The sequence below is a fragment of the Hevea brasiliensis genome, chromosome 3, assembly GCF_030052815.1.
Source record: "Hevea brasiliensis isolate MT/VB/25A 57/8 chromosome 3, ASM3005281v1, whole genome shotgun sequence".
NCBI lineage: Eukaryota > Viridiplantae > Streptophyta > Magnoliopsida > Malpighiales > Euphorbiaceae > Hevea > Hevea brasiliensis.
Genome location: NC_079495.1, coordinates 3,875,164 through 3,894,242, shown reverse-complemented (window position 1 = coordinate 3,894,242; position 19,079 = coordinate 3,875,164). Strand labels below are relative to the sequence as shown.

At 32.1% G+C, this 19,079-nt stretch overlaps 3 protein-coding genes across 7 annotated transcripts; 1 reads left to right on the top strand and 2 right to left on the bottom strand.

The window, feature by feature from the left end:
- Positions 1-3,315: 3,315 nt before the first annotated feature.
- LOC131169245 (uncharacterized protein At5g03900, chloroplastic-like) lies at positions 3,316-10,525 on the top strand. Of its 4 annotated transcripts, none has more exons than XM_058143635.1 (14): positions 3,317-3,431; positions 3,506-3,767; positions 4,401-4,508; positions 4,604-4,704; positions 4,834-4,917; positions 5,374-5,449; positions 5,537-5,602; positions 6,293-6,382; positions 7,074-7,139; positions 7,397-7,536; positions 7,623-7,709; positions 7,793-7,856; positions 8,447-8,590; positions 9,622-9,967. In XM_058143635.1, exons 2-14 carry the CDS (start codon positions 3,639-3,641, stop codon positions 9,763-9,765), a joined length of 1,299 nt encoding a protein of 432 aa, XP_057999618.1. In that variant the 5' UTR covers positions 3,317-3,431; positions 3,506-3,638; the 3' UTR covers positions 9,766-9,967. The 4 variants fall into 4 exon arrangements, 3 of the variants coding, with proteins under 3 accessions (XP_057999616.1, XP_057999618.1, XP_057999617.1); XM_058143634.1 differs by adding an exon at positions 10,210-10,525 and having other exon boundaries at positions 3,318-3,767; positions 9,622-9,779; XM_058143633.1 differs by having other exon boundaries at positions 3,316-3,767.
- A 773-nt stretch (positions 10,526-11,298) lies between these two features.
- Positions 11,299-16,388, bottom strand: LOC131178593 (uncharacterized). 2 transcript variants are annotated; one of them, XM_058143632.1, is made up of 6 exons: positions 16,263-16,384; positions 15,954-16,086; positions 14,623-14,758; positions 13,836-14,549; positions 13,516-13,708; positions 11,299-11,567 (listed from the first exon to the last, which is right to left on the bottom strand). In XM_058143632.1, exons 2-6 carry the CDS (start codon positions 16,028-16,030, stop codon positions 11,542-11,544), a joined length of 1,146 nt encoding a protein of 381 aa, XP_057999615.1. In that variant the 5' UTR covers positions 16,031-16,086; positions 16,263-16,384; the 3' UTR covers positions 11,299-11,541. The 2 variants fall into 2 exon arrangements, with proteins under 2 accessions (XP_057999615.1, XP_057999614.1); XM_058143631.1 differs by having other exon boundaries at positions 15,954-16,388.
- A 609-nt stretch (positions 16,389-16,997) lies between these two features.
- LOC131178592 (large ribosomal RNA subunit accumulation protein YCED homolog 1, chloroplastic-like) lies at positions 16,998-18,709 on the bottom strand. Its single transcript, XM_058143630.1, has 2 exons — positions 18,131-18,709; positions 16,998-17,561 (listed from the first exon to the last, which is right to left on the bottom strand). Exons 1-2 carry the CDS (start codon positions 18,688-18,690, stop codon positions 17,144-17,146), a joined length of 978 nt encoding a protein of 325 aa, XP_057999613.1. The 5' UTR covers positions 18,691-18,709; the 3' UTR covers positions 16,998-17,143.
- Positions 18,710-19,079: the final 370 nt, after the last annotated feature.

Sequence of the window (19,079 nt, the reverse complement as noted above, 5' to 3'; positions counted from 1 at the left end):
TTAAAATAGAATGTTAATGGCACTAATTAAAAAAAAAATGGTGTTTACTACAGGAAGGACTCCCTGTTAATGAGCTTCTTCATGATAGAATCTCTCATCTATCGCTGGATTATCCTTTTTGTGGTGCCTCTGAATCTGTAAAGCATTTATTTTTTTCAATGTCCAAGGGTTTTAGAAATTTGGTTCCTCTCTCCTTTGAACTTGCGATCTGCTTTTATGGTGGGTAATATTTGTCGAGACTATTGGCATCATATCTATAGCTTCCTGCATTCTCAAAGCAATCAGCAACAGCTCATCCCTACGGTGGTTTTCCTACTGTGGCACATTTGGAAATCATGGAATGCTCTTATTTCCAGGAATCAAATTCTCCATCCCCAGCAAGTCATAGTGTTAGCTTTAAATCATCTAGAGGACTTCACTTCTGCTTATAGTGTTTCTTCCATGGATTCTGTTTTGGCACCTACAGTTGGTTTATCAGAACCTCAAGGTTGGAGTTCGCCACCTGAAGGTATTTTAAAAATTAATTTCGATGCTGCCTTCTCTTCTCACAACAACTCGGGGGCTATAGCAGCTATTTGTAGAGACCACCTAAACAATGTTATAGGTTGGTTGTGCAAACGCTTAAATGTTGTTCTTAACCCCTGGGCTTTAGAAACTTTGGCAGGTAAAGAAAAGCCATCAGTTGGGCTTACAACAGAGGTTTTCATTATGTTTGGTTTGAAGGGATGCTCTTTTAGTTATTCAAGCTTTGAATGGCTGTTCTCCTCCTCTACAAATCTCTAGTCTGATTGCTAACATCTTATGTTTTGCTGGTTTCTTTTCAGAAATTCGCTTTGGTTTTGTTAAATGAAATTGTAATAGAGCAGCTCATAGTATGGCCATCAAAGCTATGCATGATACACCTTTCACTTGTAATCAACGTATGCAAGTTAACTTTCTATCAGGCTATGTGCCTTGCTGAGCAATGACTTTTTCTTCCGACAAAAAAAAAATAATAATAAATTACCCCTAAAAAATATTATAAGATTACGTAAGTTATTTTTTAAAATTAATAAAATATTATTATACAGGTAAGTCAATGAAAAAAAATAAATTATAAGTGTATGAATGAAAATTTTAAACTAATGGGTATATTTATTGTCTCACTATAAAAAAAATAATTATAAAAAAAAATTAAAATATAAGTAAACAAAACTCTTAAAAAATAGATTTGAAACAAATTTAATATTATAAAAAAATTGCATGCAATATTATTTATCATTTTAATAAATAATATTTTATACATTCGTATTTTTTAAAGAGTTAATATTATATTATATTTTTTTATTCTATAACATTTAGATTAGTAATTAATTTAATATTTTGCGTTGTAATTATTAAAATATAAGAATTTTTAAACCATAAATATTTTTATTTTTTGAATTAATTAAAGTAACATCAAAGTTAATACTTTATAAGTAATTAAATTTAAAAATAAACTAATTGTAAATTTTTTGCACGTTGTACAAAGATTCGTATAATATAAATATGTATAATTTATTTTTAATATGGAAATTTTAAAATATTACTTATTTGACTATATTTATAAGGAGTTTTATTATAAATTTATTTTTTATAAAGTAAATTTTATTTTATTAATAATCATTATTAAATAAATTAATAAATTCAACAAAGTAAAAAAATAAAATAAGTTAAAAATAAAATAATAATAAAAGACACCTTGTTTATATATATTCTTGATCAACATTTTAAAATTTAAAAGGCTGAAATATTTTCTTATTCTTAAACAAAACTTCCATTAGCTGGTGAATTATAAATCCTTCAAACTTTTTTTTTTCCCATTTTTGCATTTCATTTTCTCTCCCTCTCTTTACTTATATTAAAGAATTAAAAGATAATAGAAATAAAGTCTAATAGAAAATCGTTGTAAAAAATATTATAAATCAATTAATTTAATATATAAAAATAAATAAATGTAATAATTCTTATATAATTTTTGAGAAAATTTGCTTTATATGCAATTTTAGAAAATTTTTATATTAATTAAATAGTAAACTTTAAAACCAATAGAAATTTTCTTTCAGAGTAAGTATAATAATACAGTAAAATTAAGAAAAAAATTTTAATATAATTTTTAATACTTATATATTTGAATAATTAGATAATAATATAAAATTTATTTAAATAAATAAAAATTTTGAAAAATGAGCATACAAATTTGATATGATGATATTTTTATTATATTTAAGATGAAATTAATTTTTTTTAAATGATTAATTATTTAAATAAAGTTTAAATGATTTCATGAATAGTATCTTTTAATTTTTAATAAATTTATGAATTATAATTTTTTACAAAAAATTAAAATTCATTTGAAAAATGACTCATTAATAAAAAAAAAAAACTTTAAGTAATTTTTATTCTATTTAAAATTTTAATTTGTTAAATTTATCATAATTATAAAAATTAGTGTTAATTTTATTCTATTAACTTAAATAGTCAGAATTTAAATGTAATTCTAATAATTTTATTAATGTTTTAAAAATTGTCTTTTCAATTTATTATACTAGAAAATAATTTGAGAATCTAAAAATATTTTATTTTTACTTTTAATGAATATAAACTAATTGATAATTAATTTATATGTAAAAAATAAATTTTAAGTTTAATTTAGTTAAAATCATATTTTTATCATATAAATAATTTCTTTAGAAAAAATTATATATTTATAATCAACAAAGTAATTATGACACTTAAATTGAAGGATTTTAATATTTCATTAAACCTTATCTATTATTAATATTTTTTAACGACAATTTTAATAAATAAAATAGTTTTTTATTAAACAAAATTAGAATTTTATATCCTTCAGCGCAAATATTTATTTAATTAATAGAATTATTATTAAAATAATATTAAAATTTTAATTTAAATTAATTATAATAATATTTAAAAGTCAAAATTATTTAAGCATCTAACAACAAATAATTCATCATTAAAAGTTATTAACAACAAATTAAATGCTGGCGATGAAAGCGACAAATGCTGTGTGTCACCAACATGTATTACTAGCAATATGTCGTTACAAAGACATTTTATTGGTTTAAGAATTAAATTAATTTTTAAAATTATAAAGATTTATAATTTTTGACATGGCATATTTGGAGATTAACTTATTGATTATCTTTTAATTTATTAAAAAATATTATCTTAGAACGTGTTAAAAAAGAAAAAAAAAAAAAATCTACAATGCTAATTCCTAAGCCACTCAGCAGTTTTATGCAGTTGTGCTGCTATAACAGCTTCGTCTCAGAATTGGCAAAGCCTTTCAAATTTTGCTAGAACAGAACCATAACAAATTCAAAATGGCTTCGATGTCCACCTGCTTCACTGTGTCCGCAAAATCTCGCATCCTACATTCTCATCCAATGGTCATTTCAAAACCCTCATTTCGCCTTAAACCTCCCGATTCTTTTACTAATATTCAACCACTTCATTCCTCCAGAATTCCTTTCAAATTTGCCAACTCTAGGGTTTCTGCGGCCTTCGTCAGGGCGAGCATTGATGTACCCGCCGGAATTAGGCCCGGAGGTGTCGTGGAGAGCGATAAATTGCCGGCTGATGTCAGGAAGCGAACGATGGAAGCTGTTGATGCTTGTGGAGGGAGGGTTACGATAGGGGATGTGGCTAGCAGGGCTGGACTTAACTTGAATCAAGCTCAAAAGGCTCTCCAGGCTGTTGCTGCTGATACCGATGGCTTTCTAGAGGTATCCATTTCATACTTCAGTTAAATTTCTTTCTTTCATTTTTGTTTTTTCTTCCTGCTCTTCTGCAAATTGGCAATTGGAAAAGAAAATTCAACTTGAGCAAAAACGCAGTGTTTCAGAATAGTCTCACTTGAAGCAATGATATCATAAAAATTTTGGTTCTTTACCTCAATACTGTAGTTTTTGCTAACTTTTCATTAAATTAGCAGAAGATGCTAATTCTAGCTTAAAGATAGCTGAGGTATTGAGGTTTGTGTGCGGTGCTTTTTCTAATGTAGCCATATCCCATATGTTAGATTTTATTCGTTTTGAATGCACAAAAGCAGCCATTCAATAATCTTGGAGAATCATTGATTTCCTTGGTTGTGTTTTAGGGTTTTAGGGATACCGGGGTATGCATTTCTAACAGTAGAGCAAAAAAAAAATAAAAAAAAGTGCTGGAACAAAATTAACGCTTATTCTCTCTCGTTCCTTAGATTTATTTAATATGATTTGATAGCTAATAAATCAATTTTATCTGTTGGAATTCATAGAGTTCCAGAAGAACTTATTCTTTATCTGTCCCTTCTGTTTTTTTGGCTCTTTGAAGTTTTTGATTTCATGAATGCAATTGTTTTCAAGATGGTCTAACAGGTTTCAGATGAAGGTGATGTGCTTTACGTTTTTCCTAAAGATTACCGCTCAAAGCTTACAGCAAAGTCATTTAGGATGAAAGTTGAACCGTTGTTTGATAAGGCGAAGGTAGTAAATACTGTTTTATTATCTTTGAATTTGAATCCTAGACTAATTTTAAATCATGTGTTTAACCATAGCATTTTACTCTCTATGCATAACAGGCCACTGCTGAATATCTTATTAGGGTATCCTTTGGAACAGCACTAATTGCTTCAATAGTTATTGTTTATACGACTATAATCGCTCTCCTTTCAAGTAGAAGGTAACAATCCTGGCTCTTGAATTGCAATACTCTTTGCCCTATATCTGAAGTAATATAAAAGATTGCTTTGTTATTATTCAAAACTCTTTGTGATGAAGAAAGTAGTGACAATAAAATTCTTGGTAACAGTGAAGAAGACCATCGTGGAAGACGTGGAGGCAGATCGTATGACTCAGGATTCACCTTTTACTTTAGTCCTACTGATCTATTTTGGTATATTCTTTGGACTGACATAATTCTTACTGGTTTTCCAGATTATTAGAAATCATAAATTGATGTTAATTAGTGCTGACTGCATTGGATTGCATGTATATCATATATAGTATTTGCCTGCATGCTTTACATGTTTGAGCCAGTCACACTCACTATTATGTGATTTTAGAATTTTTCTGCATTTGGTTAGGTATGCTTATTCTTTCTAGAGTTATGTAGTTCATAAGCATTTCTTTGGAGATAACATAAATATTAATTGTGGTTGACTGAGAATTTTCAGATGCATGTTTGCGTCATCAAGTGAATGTTGAAAACTTTGTGAACTTTCTGAAATTTTATCCTGTCATTCAAGTAACATTGGGATATCATTCTTGCTCTCCTGTATGTAAGTCTCCAGCTTCCAACTATTGACAAAGTGAAATTAAGAGAAATTTTAAGCAATTTTTTTTCCTTCAGGTACTGGGATCCATATTACTATAGGAGGCGACAAGTACAAAGAGATGATGATGGAAAGATGAACTTCATTGAATCTGTAAGCTACAAATCTGAATAATGTGCAATTCTTTCTACTGGCTATTTTTTTCTCTAAAGAAAATTAACTATTTATATTACTTTTTAGGTCTTCTCATTTGTGTTTGGGGATGGTGATCCTAACCAAGGAATTGAAGAAGAGAGGTGGAAGTTGGTAATACTTCAGCACTGAATTCAGTGGTCCGTAGCTTTAAACATTTCATTTCAGCTCATTGGTTGTACCTTTTGCTTCACTTGCTGTTAGGCGTTGACTTTCTCTTTCACTAAATTTTTTTTGACCCCACCACCTTTCTTCTCTTTGTTTTTTGTAGTTTATCTTTTGGGTTTTGTGTTCTATTTCATAGACTTGTTAAATATTATGCTTACTAATTTGACCATCTTGGGATTTTACCCAAATTTCTAAAGGTTATTTTAATCTTGTGAATCATTTTAATTGGATAACTTAATGATTTTTGGCATACTGGGTTTTATCCAGATCTATAAAGTCAGCTTATAGGTTTTGATTTACATTAGGTGTTGACTCATAATTTACTGTCATTCATTTTTCACCAAGTTGTCCAGCAGATAGTCAGACTGATTGGCAGCAAAAAAAAGTTGATGTGGATGAAGATGAGTATCATAGTAGCAATTGTAGGTTTCATCATTCACAAAAGCACACTTTTGAAGGGATATTGTTATTTATAACTCGTGGCTGATGAGATCCTGGTAGTAACATTTATTTGAAAAATTGTTGTTTAAACTGTGATCTTAGGATTGTTATTTTCGTTGTCATTCAGACTGCTACATTATCTCAATTACCCATGTGTAGTACTTTTTAATCATTTTCTTTGAGATACATTTGCAGATTGGACAATATATTTCATCCAATGGTGGTGTCGTCACAGCTGAAGAACTTGCACCATATCTTGATATACAGACTACTGAGCAAATTACAGTACTCTTTTTCCCTGTTTCTTTAAATATTATCTAGCTTGTCTTGACTCTTTAGTTTGTTGTTTTCGGTTGTCATATAAAACCAGTTTACAGTTTTTATTCTCTCAAATTAATACAGGTCTAGCTTATTATTGGTAGGAAATTAGGTGCTTATCTTTTGAAGAGCCAGTAAAAATAACTCCCTCTCCACTCCTCCTACACATTTATGTTTCCCTGCATTTTAATATCATATGAATTATGCAAATCAATAAGTTTTCCTATTATGAATTCAATAACTAGTTCCGTTTATTGGCTTTTAGAAAACCACAAGTACTCATCAAGTGGTCAATCTGGACTGTTAGTCACTATCAATATGAAAAGGCGCCAAGCTAATAACTTTTGAGAGGCTGGTGTTATTTCTTTTTTGTATGTGGATGTGTGTTCCTGATTAGGTTTCCCCCACCCTTGTGCATATGCAAGCAGAATTGTATTGAAATAAATCTGTTGTATTTATGCCTAGAATGTTACCTATCCTTATTTAATTTTGATTCTGATGCATGGACATATGTATGATATTATTACTTGAGCTTATAATCTGTACTGAACTTCTTATGGATCTTTTGAAGATTCACTCAATTAATTTTGATCCTGCATGATTGCTTTTGCTTTCTACAGCTGTTTTATATGACCTTATTTTTCCTGCTTGGTTTCAGAATGATGAGTCATATATTTTACCAGTTCTTCTACGATTTGATGGTCAGCCAGAAATTGATGAAGAGGTATGAAAAGTGATGTAATTAAACAAAGATGCCAAGTACGTTCTTCCAATTTTTCATGTTTGCATTTCATGAACCTGACAAATAAAACTTCTATTTTTTCTGTTGTATATCATTGACATCTGTGTTATAAGAGTGTGTCAGTGTCACCATGAAATGATGGTGTGTGTGTGTGTGTGTGTGTGTGTGTGTTTAATCCATTGAGGTATCTCAGATGCAAAGATTCTACTTACAGATTTAGCCAAATTGTTATTGTGTAGGGAAATATTCTGTACCGATTTCCTACACTTCAGCGTACAGCTTCTTCTCAGAGAAGTAGGAGAAAGGAATATGTAGGCAGGAGATGGGCGGATTGGGTTGGGATTGAGAAGTTTTTCAGGGAGAAAAAATGGCAATTCAGGTTCTTTATTTGCTTGGTTATGTCTCTAAATTAGTAAAATTGCTCTGAAGTAGAGCCCAATGATCCAAGTAGTTTTTATTTTGCAGTAAGACTGGTGCATCAGAGAAAGCAATGGTCATTGGATTGGGTGGGGCTAACCTGTTTGGAGTCATTATTCTGGGAGCCATGTTAAAGTATGATTCTCTTGAGATTGATTCTTGCTTTGATGTTTTACCTTTCATATATATGATATCTCCACCTCTATCTGGTTTTGAAGGGATATTGCTGTTACACCAAGTGGATTAATTAAATTTGTTTCTGGCATATTTCCTCTACTTCAGGTGTAGTTTCATGTTTCACTTTCCCACTGAATAAATGACATCATATTTGCCAATATTGTTGTATGAGTTTTTCCTTTTAAAAGTACAACAATCACTTTGCCTCTCCTCATTTTTTGTAAGTTCAGGTTAAAATTTATGAATCTTTTGACCAATGTAGAGTGACAAAAAAGTGTCTGGGTACATTAAGGTATCTATCAATTTATCTTAATCCATGAGCACTTATGGATTGGTTTCTTACGAATTTCTCTATTAAGCCCTAATGTCTCTATTATTCATTATCTTTATATGAGATGCAGTTGAATATTATTTAAGATTTTAAACTTATTATCTTGATTCTGAAAAGTCAGTAAATGATTTTAAGTTTTTTTTTTCCCCTAACGCAATTTAAGTTCTTTAGGCTTACTGCTAACTGATTGTGCAGTTCCTTGGGAACTATACTCTTGTATTGATTTATAAACTTGCTTGTGCCAGGCATTTATGCTGTAGCAATAAGAGTGAAACTTTAGGTGTTTTTGATGTTCTCAGTAATTTTTAGTTCTTTTATGGTTTGGTCTGATGTGATATCATGACTACAATGACTAAATTTTCAGATATATGCTGGTTCTTTCTTTGCTATTCCTTTGATCCGCTGGTTCCTCGTTCGCAAGAGGAATGCTGATATAGAGAAAAGAAATCAAGCAAGGGAACAAGTTGCTCGAACGCTTGAACTTCCTGATCCTTCACTAAAACAGAAGGTGTCACATTTTAATGCTTATTCTAAATTGTGCTTGCCCTTTTGTTGATTGTAAATAATGTGACAGACTTAAAGGTTATGCTTTGCCATTGGGTAGTTATGCGAAGTTATTATTCTAAATAATAAAACTTGTAATTACCCTAAGGCTTATTTTTTAATAACTTGTCATTACCAACTAGTTGGAGAGGATAAATAATCATCCTTGTTACATGACCCAACAATAAGAATCCTTTGGTGCACAATTTGTCTGCTGGTTTATGAAGAATGATCTCTTCATCTTACCACACATCATGCACAATGAAAAGCTGGGTGCCTCCTTTCTGACAAAGATGAGGAGATCCTCCTGAAAGTTTTGCATTCCTTCCCCTCTTTTAATTCCTTTAACCTCTTTTAGCATCTTTTGCCCATCTTTTCGGGGGATTAGCAGCACTTGAAAGGCTTAGTCCCAACACTACAGTTTTGCATATAAAACCCCAAGCAATCTATAAAGAGCAAAGAACTGGTTTTGGATATCAAAAACCTTTTCAATCCCTCTTTTATCTCTTTTATATGAAAACATGGTCTGCATTTCAGCTTTTCTGGCATGCCTATGTAATATGCACATTCAGGTTTTTGTATCTCATAAAAATGGTTGAATGGTAGTTAACTTAGTATATTAAAAAAAATTCATTCAACTGTTGGTGGGGTGAGGGGAGGAAAGGATATATGGTGAGTGTAGTCTCTGCATAATTATGTAACTAAGAAAATTTTCTTGTGAATATTTTGGTTATGGATATTCATGTTATCCTTGGAAGTTATTGCCGCTTGTGGTGGTGTCTTTTACTTTCATCATATTCTTGAAGGAGCTTGTGTTCAAGTTGTGCTTATTATACAGTAGTTATCTATAATTATGGCTTGTCAAGATGTTATTTTATATTTCTGGGTGCGCTTGCTATTATTTTAGCGTGTCACGTTTCTTTTAATGGAAGAAAAAATGGTTTGTTTAAATAAACTTCGTGAAGGGATAATTACTTCACTGTATTTCTTGTTCAGCTTCTGAGTGCTCGGGATATGGCCCAAAAGACAGTGATAGGGAAGGAGCGCATTGTCTATAGTACTGACAGGGACATAATTGAGCAAGATGTTGAGGCCCAAGAATGGGATAGGAGATTCCGAGAGATTGACAAGTCACAATGAGAGGCTTTTTGTTGGTAAATTTTGCATCATTATGTCTTGCATTACCATGAAGGGGCATCCAAGGGAGGATGGTTAGGGACTAGAGGTGGTGGTTGCCTCTTGCACGTGTATTTTTTGAAGATGTTCTTATAATGTATCAAAAATAAATAAATTAATTAATTAAGGACATGAACTTGGCGAGCAGTCTCCATGATGTGGAAAATATGGATTTTTCCAGCAATAACCTTTCCTTTCTTAGTACTATTACAAATTAGTTGCCATGTTTTTATTACAAAATGAATCAATTAGAATTCATACCCTAACCCCCCACCGCCCCCCCCCCCCCCCCCCCCCCCCGCCCCCCCCAAAACAAAAAAATAAAAAAAGGAATCTGTGGGAGTATGGCAGCAGATTATGGTGCGTTTTCACCTCCTCTCATTAATTGAAAACCATTTGTGTTTTCAGGAGTTGAACAAGCAGTATTCTTCTTTCAGAACATTGAAGCATCTCTAGCTCTACTTTTAATAAGTGAAGATCGATTGGAAGCACTTATTCATCATTGGTAAAACTTGCCATGGCATTCTTGTATGGTCACTTGACATTGCAGCAGGGATAAAAATGACTTGTACAGTTGCCCTTGTCTTGATTTACAAATTTCAAGTATCAAAGAGGACATATGTATTTTGCTGGGAAATTCGCAACACTTCCCATCATATTTAACTTATCCAAGCTACTCATCTCAACTCTCCTCTCATATGGTGAATGTGAAATGAACTCCTCACCAGGTGCTTCACTCATTGATTCTGCGTCTTTTTCTTTTCTTTTCCTCTCTAGTGTAGACTACTTTTTATTGTACCATATTACGTTTAATACAGAAAAATCTTACTCGATTATAGTTTTAGATATATGCCATTTCAGCAGTTAAAATTTGTGGAAGACAGCCTCAATACAAACCAGATCTTCTGGGATTTATATTGCCCTTAGCAAAGAAATTCCTTTTCATATATTTTTCATAAATAGGAAGGTGACGAAATAGATTACTCATCTAAGAGTTCTCCTCAGATAACTCCAACAATTAATAGTAACAGTTAGACATGTGCATCTGTTAAATTATTCCTGACCTGATTGTGAGCTAGAAAGTTCAATTCTTTGTTATTGTGGAACGAGTTTTTAGTGTCATAATATTACTGAAATTTCGGTAACATTTCCCGCAAAAGAATGACGAAAATAGGAGTTTTGGGGTGTGCAATTTCGATTCTTAGAAAGAACTGATATCTGTTTTTTTTTTTTTTTTCATTTTTTAATCATAATTGAAATTCTGTTAAACCTAAAACTAAAATCTCAGTTCGATTCTAACTATTTTCAACTCAAATTTTGATTCTAAATTCAACTTTATTTCAATTTGATTTTAATTCTAGTTTTAATTTTATTTCAATTTAATATATATATATTAAAACCCCAGGAATCCTACATACTCATAATCTCGATTTTAAAAGTGAAAAACATTTCTGCTACAAAGTATGCCAAGATGCTACTGTCAAGGGGAGAACAACATAATAAAGTTTTTCCATATATTTAAATACATCTTACAATTTAAATATTTTCATTAGTAGTGAGAATATTACAAGACCATGGAATTATTTACTCAGTTCATTAAAATTTTCAACTGGAGTGAATATGGTTAAGCTCCCAAGCAAAATCTCGATGTGGAGAGTTCGTACATTTAATTGTTTTTTTCCAGCGGTTGATGCTTCATCTCCATGAATAATTTGCAGAACTTACAGCAAATTTCCAGTTTCAAGCAATCCGGGACACCAGTATACCTGCAAAATAAGTGTCATTTAACATGATATAAGACTCAGGAGGTGAGTATCCAATGCTCAGGAGTCGGGAGGTGACACTAAAAAATTCTTCTATTATCCTCCAAAATTAAACATACAGAATCAACTCTTTTTCGACATTGATTATTGAGTTATAAAGCAAATCCAACATCTGCAAGTAAAATGGCAGGAGCATTTTGTCATCAGACAACTTTTAGCTAAGTAGATTGATCATTAATAATTTTATTTCAAGATAGAATCCAGTAATAAATAAAATCATGCTATACGAACGTCACAAGTATTATCCAATGGCCAATTGAGGCTGCAGCAGGCAAGCTTGAATAATGCAAGGTTGTTGAGACATTGCAGGAACAGATATGACAGAGAAGCAAGAAAAGAAAAGGGATAAAGCAGTTCATTTTTTTTCTTCCTTTTTCCTTTTTTTTTTCCTCTCTCTCTCTCTCTCTCTCTCTCTCTCTCTCTCTCTCTCTCTAATAACCAATAAACTCATTGACAAAAAGGCATATGTTTTCCAGCACACAAGAAAGACAAAAGTAGTAAGAGACCTCAGGAGTTCCATAAATTTAAATAGATCTTCCAAATTGTTAACAGAGTCCATAGTCAAGCAACTTAACTAATAACAAGTAAGGCGAAGAGCGCATAGATCATATACAAGCTTGCAAATTGCATGTTGTGCAGGTCTAATTAACTTTACCAATAGCAATAATAATAAATGTACAATAGAATAGACAATTCATCTAAATATATAAAAAAATACTTATCAATTGGATCTGATTTGATTTTTAATTTTTATATATCTTGAAAAAGTGTGGGAAGCGGTAAGTTTTATGTTCAACTCTCTCCATCTACAATTTTCTAAGTTTTTATCATTATAAGAAGTGAAAGTTTCAAAGTCTAACAATCTCTTTTGCTTTTAAAAATTTTCGTATGAGAGTGGATGGAAGTATGAACTTAACAATTTGCAAATCCCTCATTGATACTCAAAAGGGATAGATAAATAAAAGAAATTGACTATAAAGCATATTCATATAATTAACTAAAGATTTTATTTATGATATTTTAATGTCAAAATTCATTACTTAAATACTATAATATAGGCAAATCCACTATTAATTATGTCAAATTTTACAAATTTATATAATCTTTAATTTCTTAAATAAAACATATCAACTCCTCAATTTCATAGTTTCATATTCCTTCAATTAGCTTCTTTTCTCAATAAAATTCATACAACAATTTCTTTTGTTTAATTTATTTATGAAATACTTTGTTTCATTTCTAACCTAAACAATTATAGATCTTGTAGCCTCTCAAAAAGAAAAAAAAAGGATTCAAAATAAACTCTCTAATTTAGTAATTATTTTTAAAAACATATTAAAGAAGCCCATCCGTCATGCTATTTAAAAGTCATTAAAAAAAATCTAAATTGGTTAAAAGAAATCAAGAAGATTTCAAACGGAAAAGTTATTACTATATTATGTAGGGCCCAAAGGACCCACCTGTAGAAAGGTGGCCAATGTTCTAATTGCCCTGTTCTTAGACACTTATACCATTTATGTCCCTCAATCTTTAAGTGTTAAAATTATGCTCTCTTTCCCCATTATACCAGAGCTGAACTGAAAATTGACTCACATCAGGGTACTGTTCTTGAAACAATGATTGGATGATGAGTTTTAGTATTTATAATAAACACAGCCTGACATTTATAAGATCTAGTGACAAACATTTCATGCACACTATCCAAGACAAACTCAAATTTTAGGGGCTCCAGTACAGGTAATATTGAATTGATAAAGATAGAAAGATCATCATTTTCCAGTTAATGTAGTAAACACTTTAAATTTAACATCAAATGCATAGGCATCACCACAAATGGTAATAGGAGATAAGAAAATTAATAGAACAACGAATGCAAGGGTGATTTACTTACCCAAAAATATGAGTGCAAAGATTATCGTGAATATCATTTGAATTGTGTGTCGATTAATTGGAAGATGAAAGGGAAATATTTGATATCTTGCTCCCAGGCTGCTAAACAGGACCATTAGATTTGCTCGAACTCTAGAGAATAATCCTTCCAAGCTGCTACTTCTATATCCTAACCGTGGTCCCACACATTGACCCTGTCAGAGAAGCAAGCTGATTAGAATCTACTTCTCTTATATATCAGATGGTAAAGCATCATTGCCTGATTTATTCTGGCTACCAATACATGCAGCTCTTTTATTATAATATAGATTATCCAAATACCTGTGCAGAAGCGCTAACATCAGTGTATCTCGTGGATTGCCTTTGTTCTTCCCCATCTTTCAATCTCTTTATATAGCTCTTAGTGACCCTGCTCCCGCTCATAGCCCACAGATTGTTCAAGAATCTAAAGTTCATTCTGCCCTGGAACGCCCTAAATTTCTTTTCGCAGAAAACACTTTTAGATGTGGCATCATTTGCTTCCAGGTCCCAATTGCCAGTATCGTCTTGCCTGTTACAAGAGATCTCTTGCATATCTGAGCTTAATCTTGTAGGGAAAGGAGAATCCATCTTTCTTAGGTATTTTTCCTTTACAGAGTGATGGTCTGCATGTACATCTCCGTTCATTTTTAAATTCTTGAATTCTATGTTACCGTGCTCAACAATTTCATCATCTTTTAAACTAGATGATGAAGTCCGATCAAGGAATCTTCTCAAAATGCTACTATCTTCCATGTCATGATGATTTGAATGTTCAGTGGTATTTCCTCCAATAAGAAATAAAGCTAACCCATCTCTATCTTGTTCATTTAAATTAATCCATTCAGAATTTTTCATGGAATCTCCCATAGATGGGCCATCCACACTTGTCTCGACGTGATTTATTTGCTCCCTAATGGCTCTAATAAACTGACAATGCCTAGAAATAACATCTTCCTTAGATCGAGATTTGTCTTGCATAGCTGATGAGTTGACAGCTCTTTCAAAATCTTCCAACTGATCAGAAAACAACCAGATCAGCCAACTAGAAGAGTAAAACTAATATTCTAGTGTCAACATTGACAAATACCTGCCATTTTGCAGTTTCAAGTATGGTTGCAAGATCTCGCTTGTGATTTTCTATTGACATAAGCAGCCTTGGGTCGGGATGGTCACCTTGAACAAGATTTTGGTCATGCAAGAGGAGGCGAAAAAGCGAATCCATCCTAAAAATTATTAACGATCTTGAAGTTAAAATGATTAAAAAATGTATCAAGTATCCCAAATATAAGGGCCAAAATCATTCAACACCATACATAATAAGATTACGAACAAAGTTAACACTATTTCTCATCTTCCTAGTTCTAAACAAAGTACCATTTCAATAACCCAGCAAAAGTACTTCTACAACCTACCGAAAAAGGCGAAGGAAATTCAAGATCTGATATGATGTCTTGCCATTTAGAATTGCTTCAAGTGCAATTGCTTTAAAATAAATGTAAAAATCATGAACAATATCATATCTTGCATGATTAACATAAATATTGCTATTTAATCTTTACTGCTTACACTCATATTAACCAACTAATTTGAAGGGAAAGTCATATAAGAGTATGACTTGACCAGCTACCATATGTGACAGAAATGTTGGATGGTGAAAAACACCAGAAACACAATATTAGCAAGGTGAGGGAAAGAAAGAGAGAGAATCCAAAGATAGATACTTGAAAATAAAAGAATGGATGCACAAGGAATAAATACATTTGCAAGAAGGTGAAAGTAGGATCTATTGAGGAAAAGTAGAAGAGAAAAAGTTTGATATAGACTGGGAATATGCATCAATATAAAAGGTTGAGCATGTGAAAGATGTAGCCTATAGAAGGTAAGAAGTGGGATAGACCCCGGATGACATGAGGAAAATTCGTCAAAGCAAGATCTTTCTGAAACAGTAGCCCTAAACCAGGTGAAATGGTGGAAAACGATCCATATAGATATAGTTAACCCAACCAGTTTGAGATCCACACTTAGTTGAATTGAGTCGCTTACTATCATATTAAGCTACTGAAATACAAACTCACACACAAGTATGCAGAAACATCAATGTAAGCTCAAGCTCCAAGACTACATAAACCCAAAGAGAACCATTTGTCCCAACAGATAAAAATAATAGATAAAAATATAGTGAAAAAAAAAGAAAAGAAAAAGCTACAATAGGCAGGTAAAGAAACACCAACCAATCTTTCATCATAAAACACAATTTCAACAAAAACCCAGAAACCAATTCATTAAATAACATTTTACAAAATAATAAAAAAGAAATGTTGTTTGCTGCTCTTCATCAAGTACGCAAAACCAAAGGCAACATTTTCATTCTTTGGAGGAAAACAACGAAAAGTACTTCAAACAATTCTCGAATCTAACCTGTCTGCAGAATCCTGAACCACTTCAGCTGCTGAGAACAGAGGGTCCGATTCCCATTGGTGCAAACTTGATGCCATCTTGCAGGTCTCAAGGAACCCAACATAAAATATATATATTCACAAAAAGGTTTCGCCTTCAAATAAAAGCAGATAACATTACACAAATGGGTTTAACGGAACCCAACCAAAAAGTTTTTGGAATATATGCAATGATTAGTAGAATTCGAATTCAACCAATACATATAGAATTGAGATTTATTGAAAATGAACATGAAAATAAAAATAAATTTGTTCCCGTTTTCACTCTGACCTCTTAATTAGGAGAAAATTGGAAACCCCTTTTATACAGTAGAGTGCATAGATAAAAGGATTTAGAACTGCAGAAAGAGAATTAAGCAAATGAATTTTAGGTTTTACAGAGGAAGAAGAAGAAAGTTGGTGCGAAAAAGCGAGCCCAATGAAGGAGAAGCAGAGATAAGGGCTTTTTGGTCATTCCACGATTTACAGACAAAGGTAAAGGTCCGGTGTGAAATTCATGCAGTAACTAATGTATGACTTCTTTTTCCCATATTACAGCCTGGAAATATCATCAAATAATTTTCATCCATTATATAGTAAATTTTTTATTTAATTGCAAATAAAATATTACCTGGAAAAAAAAATAAAATATTAAATTTTCTAATTTTATCGCGATCATATGTATTATTTTTAAATTTGAACGAAACTGACAACAGTATGCGCTACCGAATTGCCATTTTTTGGCACAAATTGCAAGCTGGAAGTTCTAAAAACACAAGGCAAGCTGGAGAACCTCTTCCACAAGCAGCCTGTGACTCATAAATGGGTCAGAGTATCAACTATGAATTTGCTATCTGACTCAACAACTACATCTCTGATGCTGCAATCAACACAAATTTCCAAGACCATTTCCAATTGCTATCTTGGATATTCAAGTCAGTTATACAAACAAATATAGGAATATGATGCAAAGAAGCATTGGAGGCTCAGAGCCTATTGAGAAAGAAAGATTTGGTAGTCAAGGGCCTTGCTTATAATGGTACATTATAAATTATTGTCTGGAATATTCCAAAAATAAAAAAAAACACTGCTCCCCACTTGTAAGGAAGTAAAATGAAATGATGGCATTGGGCAGAAAAAGGCATGTATAGCTAGACATGAGATGCAACTAAGCTAACCTTTTGACTGCATTTGTTTTCGTAAATCTTTAAGAGGGCCATAACCTTTCTCTTTAATCCTCTCTTTGCTACAGCTACAACTACTAGTGTTCAAATTTGTACCACAATTGAGGCACAGACCTTTGCAACTTGGGTCACATATTGCATTTATGCTAATTTCTACATGTACTAGGTCTCTTATGTGCTTTGAAATATCGATTTCCTTTTCTTCAGGAGGAAAGTACAACCTGTCATCCCAATCAATTGAAGCATCATCATCATCCTCTTCTTCCATGCTGCTTGCCATAGAAGACTTAAATTTGTCTTTACCAAAGATCACTCCCATATTGATAATCTCTGGTTCTTCAATGGGTTCCTCGGTCAGTAATATAGAGAAGTTGGAATATATGCTCTTGGCAGTTGGTTCACCACACCTTCAACACCAAATTACCACACATTTAGGTTCGATTCTAAAAAAAATAAGCATGAAGTATGAAAATTACTTAGTTTCATTAGTAGCTATAAATAAAGTTCTACATGGATAGTGCAATATAAGCAAATGCAGGAAAGAATGACAAAATATATGAGTAACATCATTTTATGGTATTCTAATATTAATTTGACATATGCAACAAGCAACATCCATTTTAAAATTTTTTTTTTCATTTTTCTCTCTTTTTCTTAGTTATTTTCAATAATCTCAATTGATAACCAAACAATTCCTGAACTGATGTTCTCACTTGTGTAGCATGAGTTGCACACTAGTTCTCCATAAGGAATTCTTTTTTTTTTTTTCTTTTTTTAACAAGAGAGAGAAACAGGGAGAGAGATAAAAACTGGAAATGTAATGTTTTCATGAAAAAAAGAGAAAACAAAAAATGATATGTGGCTAAATTAATCAGGTGCACTACAAGTCTGCACCCTTTCCTAGCAATCATCGAGCTAAATTATATATAAAAATACTAAATAGGAGCACAGAAGGAAGGATCAGAAAATAAAATACCGGTTGCTACCTAAAGTGATAACAGTCTTAATGATCCCATCAAGCCTCAACTTTTGCTTCTTCTTGGTCACATCAACGGAGATCTGAACAGGAATTCCAAGTGGATAATCCTTCACGGCTTTTGTGACACGTAATCCCAAAACTGAAGCCCTTGATTTTGAAATATCAGTTGAAAGATTTTCTAATCCCAACCTCTCCAAGGTTGTACAGTATTCTATATGCGAGATTGAAGGGTTTCTCCTGTAAATAACTGCACCATCCCATGGTGACCCCACATCTTCAGGGTCTTCTTGCTCTTGATCTTCCCAATCAAAAGATACATCAGTGAACTTCTGATTGTCAGGGCCCATGGAATCTCTTGCAGCAAAGTTTTGAATACTGAGTGAATTGTTTCTAAAGATTTTACATATGCCCACCATACTAGCCCATGAACATTTGTAGTGAACAATGGAAAAGCTGGAATTTGAAGAATAATTTTTCTGACGTACCAAATTGTGTACTTTGTATCGGTTAACAACTGAGGTTGGAGCTATTGAGGATGTGAAGAGCACAAAAGACATCTTTGTTTCCTTAAATCACCTAAGAGGTTTTGTATCAGCTATGTCAAAGAATAGTCTATTTCCCACCTGTCTCGTCTGCCTTGCAAACTCAATGGTGCTAGAGGCCTTTTCAAGTAATGGTAGAAAATACTAATTTGATTAAGTTCTTTTGAGAATATTGCAAAGGAATAGAATCTTCGGGTATATGAGAAAAAATGCTCAAGTACAACAGCAATGCAACTTCAATATTATACAAGTCTTGCCAACTAAAACCTGCAAAAACAAAGCTATGTAAACCAAAAGTAATGAGATGAAAACAAAATACTTTTCTACACAATCTACTAAACATATTACTGAAAGATCTTTTTGTCTGTCAGGAAAACTTAAAGACGTTGTATAATTTGTATTGG

Excerpts from the sequence above, each read along its gene's own strand:
- LOC131169245 (XM_058143634.1), top strand. The coding sequence starts at position 3,366 with ATGGCTTCGATGTCCACCTGCTTCACTGTGTCCGCAAAATCTCGCATC. Across the intron at positions 4,509-4,603 it reads CGTTGTTTGATAAGGCGAAG|GCCACTGCTGAATATCTTAT; the intron begins GTAGTAAATACT and ends TATGCATAACAG. Across the intron at positions 5,603-6,292 it reads AAGAAGAGAGGTGGAAGTTG|ATTGGACAATATATTTCATC; the intron begins GTAATACTTCAG and ends ATACATTTGCAG.
- LOC131178593 (XM_058143631.1), bottom strand. The coding sequence starts at position 16,030 with ATGGCATCAAGTTTGCACCAATGGGAATCGGACCCTCTGTTCTCAGCA. Across the intron at positions 14,759-15,953 it reads GTTCAGGATTCTGCAGACAG|GATGGATTCGCTTTTTCGCC; the intron begins GTTAGATTCGAG and ends AATAATTTTTAG. Across the intron at positions 11,568-13,515 it reads CTTTGCACTCATATTTTTGG|GTATACTGGTGTCCCGGATT; the intron begins GTAAGTAAATCA and ends CTTATTTTGCAG.
- LOC131178592 (XM_058143630.1), bottom strand. The coding sequence starts at position 18,690 with ATGTCTTTTGTGCTCTTCACATCCTCAATAGCTCCAACCTCAGTTGTT. Across the intron at positions 17,562-18,130 it reads ATCACTTTAGGTAGCAACCG|GTGTGGTGAACCAACTGCCA; the intron begins GTATTTTATTTT and ends TTGGTGTTGAAG.